This window comes from Triturus cristatus, chromosome 10, assembly GCF_964204655.1.
Source record: "Triturus cristatus chromosome 10, aTriCri1.1, whole genome shotgun sequence".
In the NCBI taxonomy this organism is placed as follows: Eukaryota; Metazoa; Chordata; class Amphibia; order Caudata; family Salamandridae; genus Triturus; species Triturus cristatus.
Window position 1 is genome coordinate 478,032,442 of NC_140593.1, and position 16,622 is coordinate 478,049,063.

The following is a 16,622-nucleotide window of genomic DNA, read 5'->3' on the forward strand; positions in this document are numbered from 1 at the left end:
GAGGGTGTCCGTGAGGCCCCCCATTACATTTGCCCCAGGGAAGTGGTGGTCCCCGGGCCTGCAGGGGCCGTGTGGGCCCTCGCATTACTATATAAACTTGCCCCCGGACCTGGCCCACCCGGGGGCCTATTAATTAACAAAGCAGAGACCGTGCTTCGTTAAAAAAAAAAAAAAAGAAATGTTGGCGGGAGCAGCGGAGATTTTTAAAACAAAATGCTTTTTTGGCCCTGTGGGGGGGTCCCTTTGTGTGTCGTGGACTCTCTCAAGAGGCCCTGCGCCTCTGAACATGGCTGGAATTACATTTACCTGGGGGTTCAACGCCTGGTTGCATCTCTGAACGGTAGAGCGGACAAACTCCGCCGAAGATGCTGAGCAGATCACAAAGGATCTCTGTCTGGGGGTGGTGCAAGGTGTCTTTCAGCAGCGAGGAGAGACTTGGTTAAATCTGTTTGCCACTGCTGAGAACGCACAGTGTCAGCAGTTCTGTGCAGTGGAGTTTCTAAGGCAGCTCTAGCTCGGAGATGCTTTTCATCATCCTTATGTGCCCGGACTGGGCTTCGAGAGTCTGGTATCCTAAGCTGTTGAGCATGGCCATCGGTTCTCTAGTCAGGCTGCTTATTGAAAGAGGATCTTCTGTCACAGCAGCAGGAGAGAGTTTGCCACCCGAACCTGCCAGTGCTCTGCCTACATGTGTGGAGATTAAGTGGCGCTTTCGACCTTTTACCCAAAGTCTTTAATGTTATCTTGGTAGCTCCCCGTCCCTCCACCAAGACTGTATACGCCGGCAGTTGGAGCAAGTTTGTGGCATGGTGTACAATCATAGCTGCAAAAATGGTAGAATGCAAACCAAATCTAATAAGGCTTGGAGTTGCCGCGTGCAACCCTGTGGCGCACTCCGCCCATGCGCGTAACAAATAAAGACATGGCACCTCGTCTGGTCCCAACCAGGATGCACAGCGTTTAAATGAAATGTATTCACAAACAATAAAGTTCCAACAGTTTCTTCCATTGATAATCCATGTTTATTTCCTCCAGTATAATCCATTGCTCATTACAATGCAAACATATTCAGACTCCAAATTTCAACCACAAGTTTAACATGTGCCTATCTAGGCTTTTATTCAAAACCTAATCTTTTTATATAGGTCTCTAACTTCTTATGGAAGGAGTGAAGAGGAACATGAACCTGGAGAACCAGACAGGCTTATTGAAGGCCGGTCCTGATCACAGCTGTTACAGTGGTGGCTCTAATGCATTCCAAAAGTATCCCAGCAGTTTCCCTCTTCAGAAATGATTTTTGGTGTGTCTAAAAAAAAGGGCCGAGTTGGATGCGAATAACTATTGCCTACTGAAGTGAAAACGTTTCCCAATCAAGTTTGTAGTTTTAAGTTAGTTGACAGTTTCGAAAGATTATGAACATACCCCTGGAGTTATGCGGCAGGATGGACCAAATTATGCTGCAGGTTATATGACAAGAAAAGCAAATGATGTGGCACATTTTATGGCAATGTTACTTCACTAATTTGACATTTTTACCATGGTCAAAAGTTTCACTTCCTAATGAGTTAAACACCTTGTTAGACCCCGTTCCTCGAGCCACAGGGAAAACGTACCATTGGGCTTCAGCCTGAGGGCGTGGGGGGTTGGTTGTCATTTGTCTGATGTCCTAGGGTCTTCCCGACTATGGTTCTGCAAACCGCTTCTGCACTTGACTCTCAATAGTACAGGTGCAGAGCTACCCCTCTTGTTCAGATTGTGTGCTGTATGTTTTAATCCCAGTAAATAATTCTCACCAATGTTAGTTTTGTTTCTCCGCTGGTTGTGGTTTGGGCCCGCAGCCCACTTTTGTTTTTCCTCCCTATTCTTAGAGGAAGACACCCTGCTGCGAGTGTGTCAACACTCTAGTCCCATCTGTGGAAGAAGCAGCTGGTGAGGCCGCTTAGCAAACTCTGACCGACAGTGGGTACAGCATTACTAGCGTTCTCAGGTCAGTTTCAGGCTATCTTCCAGGGGCAGGGTGAGTCAGTGTGGCCATGGGCTGCTGAAGCATTTCGAAGGACCCTGGTGCAGCTTCAACACCACTCACGGCGATGAAATAGCAGCTTCATCTGGTCACTCGTCATTGCAGTGTGCTTTGGCTGCACTTCCCAACTTACTGTGGCACGCTCTGCTTTGGGAGCCAATGCTCATTTTCACAGTCTTCCAGCTTCAGAGTTACAGTGGTAGTCTGCTTTGGACACATTTGAGGACAGTGCTACATTGCAGGCTGTTAACAGAATCGTTCCTGTTGCTCTCTCTCAAGTCTTTCTGAAGGTGACTGCTTTAGAATCAGCTGATTCTACTTGCCCTGGTAGTCAGCACGTCTTGTAGAGCTGGCACTTTCCTTCCCTCTCCCTTTCTGGCACTTCAGCCTCTAGGTACTTCAAGACTGAAAAACAGCTCTTCCTTACTTTCATATCACACTCCAGATGATGCATTCTTAAATCTGGAAAGCTGGCTGTCGGGCAGACACCGTATTTCGGTGCACAGCAATTATCTGAGCATTCTGCAAAACACCACGTTCCTTGGTCAAAGAGAACTTGGACATGGAACAACTAGTTGATCGGCAGCTATCACTTTTATACAGATAAAGCAGACCGAGAATGTGGATTCTCCGTAAGCGCACTCAGAAATATTTTAGCTTGGTTCTAGAGACAGCCATTGTGTAGTGTGATGCGCCTCACAGAAGTAGTCTTCAATGTGGAGCACCGACAACAGAGGAACTAAAAGGTGTGAGGTTTATTCACCTGGCAGTCATCTGTCACTCTGATCAGATACCAGGAAAATAGACAAAACGCTGACCCTCCCTTAACTATCTATTCACACTCTGAACAACACAGACTGCAGTGCCACCCTTAACCTCCTACCAAATGGGAGTGAACAGGAAGGCTAATCAACAGGTCCTCACTCTCTCCAGGGAGCCCGGTCTCCTATTTCCACACTTCAGTATCCAAGTCTCCTCCTTCCGGTTTCAGGAATGTCAGAAACACTGTTCCACTGTCTGGGGAAAACAACCTCCCCTTTATCTGAAATGGAACCAAAAGGCCTCTGTTACTCTGATTTACTCATACATGCAATGTATGGGTGACACTGACCGCACCTTTGCATGCATGCAAACATGCACTGGGATGTTAATGCAAGGACTTGGGTTAGTGCATAGCAGCAGAACTTTATCTGAGTGGGCTAGGAGGCCTGTACTCATGACACAGATAAAAAAGCCTGGTCACAACCAGTGATTCGCAAAACATAGTATGCTGTCAACACTACTCTGCATGCTAAGCCGATGGCAGGGATGGTAGTCCGCTGTCATAGAAATGAGGCCATGTTTTGTGCGTCCCCCCCTTTCCAGAACCTTACTCATTTTAGGGAAGGCCTAATGCTATGTGCACACTAGATTAGTGTGAGGCTGGGGCTAAGTAAAAAAAAAAAAAAAAAACAGGTTTCCAGATGCATATAGGTGAGCAGAGGAATATAGTTGAAAGTGCACGATTGGGTTAGGAGGGGGAGGATGGGTAGAGGAGTTCAGTGTCAACACACTTAAATATAGCAATCAGTAAATGAAAGGTGACATTCTACTCCGTGGCAAAAAGCTTGCCACTGTGCAGAGCTAGCCACAGTTATTTTGTTAAAACCTGCAGGTTTTGCAGAAGATGACAGATTATGTGCAAATTCATAATAATGCAGAAAACGCCGTAGCAGCAGGACTGCATAATTGCAGTGACTGATGAAAATCAATGTCTTTGCAACAGAGTTTTTACTCCAATTGTCATGGTTTCAGTTTTTCAAACCAATGTCGAACGAAATGGGGTTGAAAAAAGTATAATTTCAACTTTTTGAACTGATTTTATTCCTCTTGTAACAAGTAATATGTTTAGTTTATAAGTGCCCGTCTCAAATGTGGCCTGATGACGTTCCAACTTTCACTCATGCCTGTTTAACCTATTTAATTTAACATTACAAAAGGTGATTATTTACACAAATGGAAATGTAATTGTTATAGTTTGGTAGTAAACTATGAATATATACTTGTCCTGTCAATTCATGTTTGTGTTGTTTTTTTTTAATTTTTTTTTTTTATACAGTCTCAGGATTCTTGCACGGATCATGACAGCAAAGTTTCTTCATGGGGAAATTAGAGAAAAAGGAGGCGCATATGGGGGAGGTGCTAAACTCAGTCAGAATGGAGTATTTCAGTTCTACTCGTACAGGTAAGAATAAGATCTCCAACATTGGTTAATAAAGTTTGGTTAATTTATAGAACGTGCATACTCTGCTAAGCATGCAACTTCTAGCTAGGAATATATGTGCAACAATATTTGACAATTTTTGTGTGACTAACACTACTCTGTGTTGCCAACTGACACAAAGGAAAGCAAGATGTATTGTTTATGTAATCATAAATATATAATATGTACTGTGAGGAAGTGGGTGTATTATATTATGTGGTTGCACCACTTCACCTTGAAATTCACTTACAAGACCCTTTAGGTCCAATAGGTTTAGTCTGTAAAACCCTCAGCTCAACCCTGGGTAGCTGTGGCACTGAGCAGCAAGACTTGCACAGAGGAACAAGTGTTTTCTTATTCAGAACATTTTCTTGCAGGATTTTCAAAAGATACAGAGTGGTAAACAAAATGCCAGAGAGAGAGGTTGTATATGGCGTAGTATTAGAATTGGGGTTCTCTAGTTGGCAGTGGTATATACACTGTCCAAGTAGTGACCCTTCCTTCTTGTCAGGATGAGTAAAGTACACACCCAAGTTTGCCTTTGCTCACCCTCTGGTACAGCAACACAGGGATAACACCACAAAGACTCCACACCGGTTTAGAAAAATAGCAAATATTTATGTAATCACAAGACCAAAACGGCACAAATCCAACATACAAATATCGAACTATGACTTTAAAAGGTAAAAACTGTTCTGTCCAGACAAACTATGGATGCATCCCTTTTAACACAAAGTACCTTGGATGCGTCAAAATTATAAGATGAAAGTTGGTGCTGGGAAGGTGATGCGTTGGTTAAGGACTCGCAGAGGTGATTCGTCTGTTCCTTACTCGCAGGGAAGGAGATGCGTCGGTTGCTTGCTCCTGGGGAGGGGATGTGTCAGTTCCTTACTGGAGAGGAGGTGATTTGTCGGTTTCTTACTGAAAGCCCAGCGTTGGTGTAGATTTGGCGCACAGGCACGATGCGTGTGAAAATCCAGGCGCTATGGGTCGATGCAACGGTGATTCAGGCACTGCGTTGATTTCTGCTGCTGCACAAAAGTGATGCGTATATTTTTCCAGGCGAACAGCAGGGCCTGTGTCTGGGTCAAAGCGGAAATTTTGGACTTCAGAGACTCGAGACTCTGGCTGCGTCGATATCTTCACTGCCACAATGTGTTTTTTTTTTTTCAACCGCATGCCCGTTTGCAGTGGGAAAAACTGCACTGGAAGCGTGATGCGTAGATTTTCAGCTACAGGAGCAGCAAAACAACCTCCAAGGGCCGAGAACTGGAGTTGCCACCACAAGGCAGGTCAGAACTCCCAGCAATGGAGTTAAGGGGTGCTGCCGGTGAAGTCTTATCGTCCCTGAGACTTCTTAACAGGATGCAAGCCCTACATCAAGCCCTTGGAGACTCTTCTCAATCAGGATACCCAGCAAAGTTCAGTCTTTGTCCTCTCCAAAGCAGAAGCAACAACTACAGGCCAACCCAGCAAAGAAACACACAGCAAAAGGGTCAGTCCTCCTCCTCCTCCTCCTCCTCCTCACAGCTAGTCTCGTTGGCAGAAGTTCCTCTTGGTCCAGAAGTGTGCTAAAGTCCTGGGGTCAGGGCCCCCCTACTTATACTACCTTCAGACTTTGAAGTGTGCTGGTTTCAAGGAAAATCTCTCTTGCTTACTAGAACTAGTTCTGTTCTCCCTTGTCCAGCCACACTAAATGGGGTGGAGACCACATATGAAAGGCTAACACAGCACTATTCAGGTGTCCGTGACCACTCCTCCCACCACTCTAGCTCAGGAAGACCCATCAGAATATGCAGGGCACACCTTTGCTCTTTGTGTGAGTGTCTGGAGTGAATGCACAAACAGCCCCTGTAAGTGTGGACCAGACATTGATTCACAAGCAGGCAGAGGCAAACAGAATGGTAAAGCAGGAAAAGCCCACTTTCTAAAAGTAGCATCTTCAAACACACAGTTTAAAAACCATCTTCACTAAAATATGTATTTTCGAGGCATATGAGCTGCAGAATTCACACTCTGTGCATAGATCGCCATCTGGTGTTGGGCTTGGATGCTTGCACCTTGTTGTTGTCTTGGAAGAGTATTTTGTAGTCACAAGATAGGTGACTCCTCCCTTGGACGAAAGTGCGCATGGGCATCGACTCCATCCTCAGATTGGTTTTTTTCCGCCATCGGGTTCGGATGTAACTTCAGGACTCCGGTTCGATACTATTATCCAAACCTTTTCGACGCGCAAACCATCAAAAAAAAACTCAACGGTATTGCTTCGTTCGCTTGCCCTTTGACGCGCTCCTCAGTATACCTGATTTCAGTCTTTGACACGGGCCGCTGCGCCTATCGACGCCTTTCACTAACCTGAGCGTGCGTGGAGCGGTGGTTAAGGGAGGATTCCTCCTCGAGACTGACCCGACGTTAATCTAAAACTTATTGGAGAACCAGTGTTCGGATCTCATTGAAAGTACCAGCTGACAAGTTTGCACATTAATTTAAAGGCAGTACTTTAAGTGTGCCGTATACCCAGCAACGCATGAAACAAATAAGGAAGATACATGCAAGTGTATTAAGGAAGGGATACTACCGAAGGACTTTATTGATTTGTCGTTTAACCCCTGTCCTGAAGAGGCCATAAGCAAATATTGGCTGAAACGTGGTCACGTCGACAGACATTGGATGGAGGAGTCACTAGATTATTAGTGATTCTTAGATTGTTGTAGGGACACTGTAAAATATGGGCCACTTCGCCTTCTTTTGTGTTTTCCCCTTTTTTTGATTACCTCCCAGTGGTTCGCCTGTCATTTTGAGGGGGACACTGATGGGAATAATTTGCATTGGGGTTATTATTTTTTGCAGTATGTTTTTTTGTGCATTGTATATAATTGATGCTTTGTGATATGTCATTTTTTCTTTCTTTGAATAAGCGCCTGTTTTTGTGTATTTTTGAAAATGTTTGATGTACTCATAATGAATATTTGATACTCTTGAAGGGGTAATTAAATGTGCTCTCTTCGTGAATGATTTTTTGTATTATTTCCTTGATACCTTTGCCTCTTACATACAGATCGACGCCGTTTGGGCCTACGGCTAATGGAAAGGACTCCATTTAAAATAATGCCCCCAGTGTGGAGCTAAATTCTCACACAGCGACCAACACAAGGTTTGTAACCTCTGTCTCGAGCACGAGGAGAGTGATTGCCAGGCTTGCGCCTCTTTTCGATCCAAAACGACTATCTGTGATCGCCGGGCCCGACGACCCGTTATGGCGCTACAAGCAGCTCCGGTGCCGGAGGACATCTTCAGCGAAGGCCCGATGTCCCGGAGGAGGATCCGGAGGATCTGAAAATCGTTTCCGAGGCAGACTACTCTGACTCAGACTACCACATCACTCCAGGTCAACGAGTGAGTACACCTGCCCCAACCCCACCTGAAAAAAATAGAAGGCTCCGGTCAAGACTTCGCCTGCGGGCCCCAGTCGCGACCGAAAGAAAGCTTCAGAAGCCCCGCACCCAGGCCCGGCTCCGAAGACAAAGGAGAAGCCTTCTGGTGGGTCGGCACTGGCCAAACCGCATATCGGTGCCCCGCAGACCCCCATCGGCACCAGAGCCGGGAGCGCATCCAACTCCCGCAGTCCCCAGATAACAATCTGCACCGAGCACCTCGGCGCTGAAGGAAAAGGGCTCGGACCTGAAACCAAAACATTCGGTGCCAAAGATTTTGGCATCGAAGCCGAAGGATCCAAAAACCCCTTTGAAGGTTCTAGAGCACAAATCTAAACCTCGCTCGGACCCAAAATAATCAGCGCCGAAAGCGGCTACCGAAGAGGAAGAACTTTTTTGACCGGATTCCATCGATCCGAAGCAAAAACACTCCAAGTGGACCAAAACAGGACATGTGGTTAATGTTCCACACAAGAAGAGGAAATTGGACACCCCACACATCCCTGAGGTGCCTGCAAAGAAAAGAGACTGTACTACTTCACCTCTATGACCCTCTTCTTCTGTTCTTCCTCCTAAGCCTTTCTCTCCACCACACTCTCCCATAATTCCACCATACTCGCCGCCACCACCACAGGATGATGATGATTTAGGGGGTGGAGGAGGAAACCATGACCCTTTTGCTGACCCTGATGACGACACAGATGTACCACAGGACGATTGGGCTGATTATGATGACCCAGTAGGCCCTCCAGACCTCCCAGACCCCGATGCATACCCAACAAATCCATCTGCCTCAGATGACAATATTGGTTTTAGCCAGCTTATAGACAGGGCTGCCCAGTACCATGGTGTTCAAATGTATTCGGACCCCGCAGAGGAGGACTTCCTAATAGACACCTTTGCACAGTCACAAAAAACTGTACAAACTTTACCAATGCTAAAAGGTGTCATTAAACATGCCCCAGCCATATTCAAAGACCCTTTAAGGGCTAGAATTCTCAACCCCAGAATTGACAAAAAATATAAACCCGCTCCCAATGAACCTACCTAAATCAGGGGTCAACTGCCTTTAGATTCTCGAATGGTCACCAACGCTAGATTCTCGAATGGTCACCAACGCTAGAAAACGGGCCAACACTCAAACCTCCGGTGATGCTCCACCTCCGGACAAGGAGTCTAAATTATTAGATGCTTCAGGCAAACGAGTTGCTGCTCAAGCAGCTAATCACTGGAGGATGGCCAATGCGCAGGCATTACTTGCCAGGTATGATGGGGCTCATTACGACCAGCTTGAAACCCTATTGCAGCATTTGCCTCATCAATATAAGACCAAGGCCAGTGATTTGATTCAAGGGGGCAAATTAATAACTAATGCATCAATCAAGTGTGCCCTTGATTAAGCAGACACCGCATCCAGGTCCATTAACACTAGTGTGTTACTGAGAAGACATGCCTGGTTGTGTTATTTCTGGCTTCACACAGGAGGTACAAACAACTATCCTCAATCATCCGTTCAATCATGAACAACTTTTTGGCCATTAGAGAAAATGAAAGGACACGGAGACTACTAAGTCCATGGGAGCATTACAGCCTCCATCCACACGAGGTTCCTTTCGGCACTCCTTCAATAGAGGCACATCCAAAAATGTCTGTGCAGACACTGCTTCTTCCTCATACAAGAACTCCACACAAACATCTCCTAACAGGATATTTTAGAGGTGGATACAGAGGAAATCACAAAGGAAGAGGTAACAACACTCGCGCCTCTCCCTCTAATATATACAGTGACTTCCCTCCACTCCCTTCAGACCATTCCACTCCTGTCGGAGGGAGACTCTCACAGTTCCTACCTGTCTGGAAATCCATCACCACAGACAAGTGGGTAAGACAAATTATCCAGTATGGTTACTGCCTGAAACTTACAGCAACTCCACCCAACATACCACCCAAGCAACGCCCAATGTCCCGAAACACCTGACACTCCTCAAACACGAAGTTCTTTCACTGCTTCAAAGGCATGCAATAGAACCGGTACCCATACAAAATCAAGGAACCGGAGTTTACTCTCTATATTTCCTAATCCCCAAAAAGGACGGTACCCTAAGGCCAATATTGGACCTCAGACCCCTCAATCTCTACATACAGTCGAATCATTTTCACATAATCGCTCTTCAACAAGTCCTTCCACTGCTTCAACAAGGCGACTTCCTTGCCACACTAGATCTCCAGGATGCCTACTTTCATATTCCCATACTGCCTGCCCACAGAAAATACCAAAGGTTCACACTGGACGGCCAACACGATCAGTTCAAAGTCCTTCCATTTGGGTTGACCACAGCAACCAGGGTGTTCACAAAGTGCCTTGCAGTAGTAGCAGCAGCACACTTGCAAAGACAACAAATCCATGTATTTCCATACCTCGACGACTGGCTCATAAAAGCCAAGTCGTACAACCAGTGTGTTCACCACACTCATCAAACCATTCAGCTGCTACACAACTTGGGGTTCACAGTAAACTACACCAAGTCACACCTTCAACCGTCCTACATGCATCAGTATCTAGGAGCCACAATAGACCCTTCCAAAGCTCTAGCATACCCCAATCCAGCAAGTATAGCCAGTATGCAAACTCTCATCACCAAATTTCAGCCCCTACACTCTTCCAGCCCGAGTGTTTATGCAACTCATAGGAATGATGGCCTCTTGCATGTTCATTGTACCTCACGCAAGACTTCAGATGCACCCTTTACAGGAATGCTTAGCACGTCAGTGGAACCACGCTCAAGGTCAACTTACAGATCTGGTGTTGGTGGACAGCCGCACACATCGCTCTCTGCAGTGGTGGAACTCACAAAATCTTTACAGAGGGCGGCTGTTCCTAAAGCCAGTTCCACAGATAGTGCGAACAGCAGACGCATCACTCAACAAAAACTGTTCCACATCAATTACCTAGAATTACTGGTCATTTTTCTAGCGTTAGTCGTTCCAAACACATCTCCTCAACAAAGCTGCCCTAGTTCGCACAGACAATATGACAGCAATGTATTACATACAGAAACAAGGAGGAACACACTCTTTGCAGCTGTCTCATCTAGCGCAAATTATATGGAGATGGGCCATTCCACAAAACATCTATCTTTTGTCAGAACATCTTCCAGGTGTGAACAATCAGATGGCGGTTCTGTTAAGTCGTCAGACTCAACAGATAAACGAATGGGAACTTCATCCGCAAGTTCTTCAACCCTTCTTCCAGAGGTGGGGCCAACCAGACCTAGATCTGTTCGCTACACATGCAAATGCAAAATGCCCAACCTTCGCCGCCAGATTCGCACACCAGTTGTCCAAGGGCAATGCTATATGGATGAACTGGTCAGGCAGATTTGCATACGCTTTTCCGCCGCTCTAGCTTATTCCACTAGTAGTACGCAAGCTCAAACAGTCTTTCAAAATGATCTTCGTTGCTCCAACATGGGCTCGGTAACCATGGTTCACAACACCACTCGAACTCTCAGTAGTTCCACACCAAAAATTAGGTCTCTCCCCAAAGTTGCTGATGCAGAACCATGGAGAGATAAGGCACCCAGATCCAGCACAACTGAATCTAGCGATCTGGCTCCTGAAATCCTAGAGTTTGGTTACCTCAACCTCCCACCGGACTGTATGAACATTATTAAAGAAGCCAGACGCCTCACTACTAGAGCTTGCTATACAGCTAAATGGAAGAGATTCGTCATTTACCGCAATAATAACAAAATTGACCCATTGGATGCTTCAATTCAAAACATTGTCTGCTATTTGCTACACCTACAAAGATGCAATCTGACATTCTCATCGATAAGAATACATCTGGCTGCCCTTGCCGCCTACCTACAAAATAGACAACATTTGTCATTGTTTAGAGTGCCTGCTATCAAAGCCTTTATGGAAGGCCTTAAAAGCAGAATTCCACCCAGACTGCCACCCTCTCCAGTGTGAAACCTAAACATAGTTCTTACTAGACTCATGGGTCCCCCATTTGGGCCTTTACAAAAATGTGTATTACAATTCCTTACATGGAAAGTAGCATTCCATGTCGCAATCACCTCTCTCAGGAGAGTAAGTGAGATCCAGGCTTTAACCATACGAGAACCATTCTTACAAATACATCGTAACAAGGTGGTTCTTAGGACAAACCCACAATTCCTTCCCAAAGTAATCTCTGCTTTCCACCTTAATCAGTAGAGTGCCAGTATTTTTCCAAAATCTTGATTCTGTAGCGGAAAGGGCTCTTCACACGCTTGACGTCAAAAGAGCTTTACATTACTACATAGACAGGACTAAAAACGTTAGGAAGACAAAGCAACTGTTCGTAGCTTTCTCTCCACCTCATAAAGGCAATCCAATTTCCAAAGCGGGAATTGCCAGGTGGATAGTAAAGTATATTCAAATATGCTATCGGAAAGCAAAACGTATGTTAACAATTCCCCCTAGAGTGCATTCAACACGCAAACTAGGGGCTTCCATGGCATTCTTAAGGAACATTCCCCTAGAAGACATTTGTAAGGCAGCAACATGGTCTACAACACACACCTTCACCAAACACTATTGTGTAGATGTGCAGGCAAAGCAACAAGCTTCTGTAGGCCAAGCTGTTCTTGGGACACTTTTTCAAACCACTGCAACCGATACATGTGACCACCGCTAGGAGAGACACTGCTGTACAATCTATGCACAGTTTGTGAATTCTGCAGCTCATATGCCTTGGATGGAAAATACTACTTACTATTATGCATCGGTTCTTGACGTGTAGAGCTGCAGAGATTCACACGCCCATCCACCTCCCCGGAACCTGCATCTGTTCCAGTGTTATCTTACTTAGATACATTCTCATGGACATCTTTCTGTTTATTACAAACTCCATCATTTCCCTTCATGGCGAAAAACAATCTGAGGATGGAGTCGATGCCCATGCGCACTATCGTCCAAGGGAGGAGTCACCTATCTCGTGACTACAAAAGACTCTCCCAAGACAACAAGGTGCAAGCATCCGAGCCCAACACCAGATGGTGATCTATGCAGAGTGTGAATCTCTGCAGCTCTACATGCCAAGAACAAATGCATACTGGTAAGTAGCATTTTCCTTTTAAATTCTGAGCTCAGGGAGGTCAAACTCCAAATCTCGATCTCTTTCCATTTGAAAGTTACTCTTGTAAAATGTTACAAAGCAGCTCCAATGATAACCTATGGGAGAGGCAGGCCTAGAAATTCTAAAAAAACGAAATTGTCAGCATTTCACTATCTCCACGTACAAAACACACCAATACATGTTCTACCTTTCACATACACTGCACCCTGCCCATGGACTACCTTGGGCCTACCTTAGGGTTGACTTAAACATGTAAAAAACAGGGAAGGTTAGGGCCTGGCAAGTGGGTGCTCTTGACAGGTCAACTTGGCATTAAAAACTGCGTGCACAAATACTGCAGTGGCAGGTCTGATACACATTTGAAAGGCTCCTTGTGTGGTGGCACAATCAGTGCAACGGCCCATTAGTAGCATTTGATTTACAGACCATGGGCACCCTCAGTGCAATTTACTTGGGACTTAGCAGTAAATCAAATATGCCAATCATGGAGAAACAATCAATCACAATTTATGCAGGGAGCACTTGTATCTTAGGACTGATCGGCAGTGGTAAAGTCCCCAGAGCACCTAAACCAGCAAAATAAAGTCCAGCATACAGTCTAAAATACAAGAGGTAGGTGCAAAAAAGACCGGGGAAACAATGCCTAGGATCCCAGGTCTAACGGGCAGGTAAAAAACAAAAGATATCTTAATTTATGGGATTAAGAATAGAAAATTGCCATAAACAGAGGAACAATGGTTCAGCATTTAAACAGCACCAAAACAGAAGAAGAAATGGTCACAACACTCAGATCAGGCTCAAATGTATGAACATAAACTATATTTTTATAAGAATTTGGACACTAGAATGCAAAAGATCCACCTGAGGGTTCCGGAGATATAGGTTTTACAAGCAACAATACATCAAAGCAATCCCACTCAACCTTAAACAAGCCTTGGCAAACTCAACGAATTGGAGACTTGGAAATTTGTTCAAAGAAAATGTAGGTTAAGTGTCAATGCGGTAGGTTAGCAGTACTTGGGGCAATGAACTCTGGCAGGGAGCTAATGAGGGGGACCAGCAAGGTCCTCCAGAACAGTTACCTTCACAGGAGAAGCAGCCCTTCAACAATTCCAGACACTTTATCCGCATTGCAGTGGATTCCTATGGAGTAGTTCTGATGCAAGGGATGAAGGATGCTTAAGATGCTTTAAGGATCTTGGGTCTTCCTGCAGGGATTCCGTGGTCCACGAAGATGGACTGGTTGTCGGGTCAACTTCCCACAAAGTCCTCTCCTGTCTGGCCGAAGTCCGCTCACACTGGACTACCAGTTACCCGTTATGGTCACAGGCTTGTCCTTCCTTGGTCAAAAACTTTCCTTCTGAGGGTCCCATCAACTCTCTGGCAGCACTCCTGGGATCTGCAAACTCAGGGGCAACTATGCGTCAGATCTTGGTCCTCAGTGCAGCACGGCGGCGGTGGTAGTAGCTATAAGACTTTGGTCTACCAACTTGCCCAAGCGGCCTTCTTCAGTTGTTGAGGTCCTGTGCTGCAAATAGGAGGCCAGCCATCTGGCTCTTGGAGTTCTCTTGGCTTGACTGAGCTTTGGAGACAGCTTCTCCCTGACAGGATGCGGCAGGCAAAGCTCCTCTCTTTCCTAGCCATCAGATGCAGCAATTACAGTCCTAGTCAGTACAGCCTCTCTTCACTGGTCCCTCGGTGCAGCAGAGCAGTCATTCTTCGGTCCTTCTTCAAAGCCAGTCTAGATTAGAGGTCTGGGCTCTCCCTTTATGCTCGGAAAGTGCCCCCAGGGCAGGATGCCGTTGTTGGCCAATGGGCTACCAGGTTCCCCGTACCTAGTGACCACTTCCTGTGGAGTGTGGCATCTGGCTATCCCAAGATGCACCATCTTGCCCATTCCCAAGATGTTGAAACCCCTCTCTTGGTGTACAAACCTCCCTAACCCTCCCCCGGGGTGTTGCTATCTCAGGGCTACATGCCCATGGGGTAACTGATTTGGCAACTGGTTTCTCCTTTTTGCCTCCCTTGCCAGCCTGTCTAGCTCAGCAGTCAACAATCTCCCCCCTTCTTTCTAACCATCTGTCCTTTAAAGGTGGCTTCACCTTTAAAGCCTGTCTTTTGGAGCTAATACCCAAGTGGCTTCCTGCAGGAGAGAGGTCTGCAGTCCCTCATTGTTTTCCTTCCTAAGAGAAGTTAGCACGTCACTCCAGGAGGGCAGAAAGCTGTGTCGTGGAGCAGACTCCAGGTGTTCCCGGGAAGGCACAGGAGTTTTAAGAGCAACAAAATAGCAGCTTTGCTAAAGCTGCACAATGCAATAAGTTATATTATCTCGACTTGAGATACAAGTAGGGCTTAACGGATCGAGTTGTTTGATGCCTTTGAGTGTCTGTTGGTCGCACCGTTCAGGAGTTAGCACAGCTGAGGGATGAATGAATGAATATAAGTTTTGTAGAGCGTGAACTTAGCCCAGAGTCATCAAGGTGCTGCGGAAAGAGATCAGAGTAAGAGATGTCTACAGAGTTCAGAGCTTAAAGATTAGGACAGGTGAAAGATTAGGACAGGTGAAAAGCCAGGTCTTCAAGGACTAGAGAAATGGGTTTCCAGAGTGGATCTTGGGGAAGGAAGGGAATTCCACAGATTAGCCCGGCAGAAAGAAATTGGCCCATCTTAACTCTTTGTGAGCGATTCAAGAGGAACGATAAAAGCAGATTGAGTGCGGAATCCTCTATCCCAATTTCCTGGAGCCTGCCAACCAGTCTACAAGGAGAAATCGTATCGAAGGCTGCCGTCAGGTCCAGGAGGATCAGTAGGGTGGAATGACCAGCATCAACCTGTTGTCAGATGTTGTTAAAGACAATGGTTAATGCCGTCTCCGTACTGTGTTCACTCCTTAAACCATGCTGCAAGCCATCAAGCAGTTGGTATTCCTCCAAGTAAGAACTGCATTGGCGGTTAAGATGTTTTTCCAGGATCTTAGCCGGAACGGGCAGCAGGGAAATAGGCCGATAACAGAGGTTTCACCACCGCCGTTTTCCATGCGGTGGGAAATTGGCCAGAGGAGATGACGGTATTGAGGATAGCGGTCAGAGGAGGTGCAATGGCCTCTCTTCCTAATTTCAAAATCTTAAGAGGACAAGGTTCGAGGGGAGAGCCAGATCTAATCCCACTTAATAATAACTCCGTATCCTCTTGAAGAATAGGAGGAAAGGAGCGCAAACTGCAATCCTTCAGGGGTACTACCAGAGGATCAGATGGGGGATTAGTTTTAGCTCCCGCAGAGTTTGACTTCTCCAAAGAGGAGTTAATGTCCTTAATTTTGGCATAGAAGAAGCATGCCATTTTATCACAAAGGTCCTGGGAGACCTTGGTATTAACACTAATCGAGGGGGCTAAAAGGGAGTTGTTCATAGTGAAAAGATCCCTAGGGGATCTAATAGATTCCGTCATCATTGAATAGTAGGAGAGCTTTTTCCTCATTAATAGCTTGCTTATATTCCCTTAGCCTGAGTTTATGCAGATCCCTTTCAGCTGTAGTAGGGTCCATGCGCCACTTTCTTTCCTGATGTAGGCAGACCTGTCTGAGCTTTCTCAACCTCTCAGAAAACCATGGGGCTGAAGGGCGCTTTCTTGCCACATAGTGCTTCTTAAGAGGGGCAAGAGAATCCATGGCTGCCGTTAACCAGTTGGTGAACTCGTCATAAACTTCATTGACATCAGCGTGAGGGGGCAGCAGTAATTGCTGAGTTTGTCAAGAAGATCCTCCTTACTAATCCGTCTGAGGTTTCTCTTCAACTCCAT

At 45.9% G+C, this 16,622-nt stretch overlaps 1 protein-coding gene across 1 annotated transcript in view; it reads left to right on the top strand.

Annotated features, from left to right (window-relative positions):
* Nucleotides 1-16,622, top strand: part of PITRM1 (pitrilysin metallopeptidase 1) — a 369,052-nt gene that overhangs the window by 264,223 nt on the left and 88,207 nt on the right. Inside the window, exon 24 of the mRNA XM_085631897.1 lies at nt 4,122-4,247. Within this exon, the coding sequence (XP_085488023.1) occupies nt 4,122-4,247 (126 nt within the window). The remainder of the gene's footprint in view (nt 1-4,121; nt 4,248-16,622) is intronic.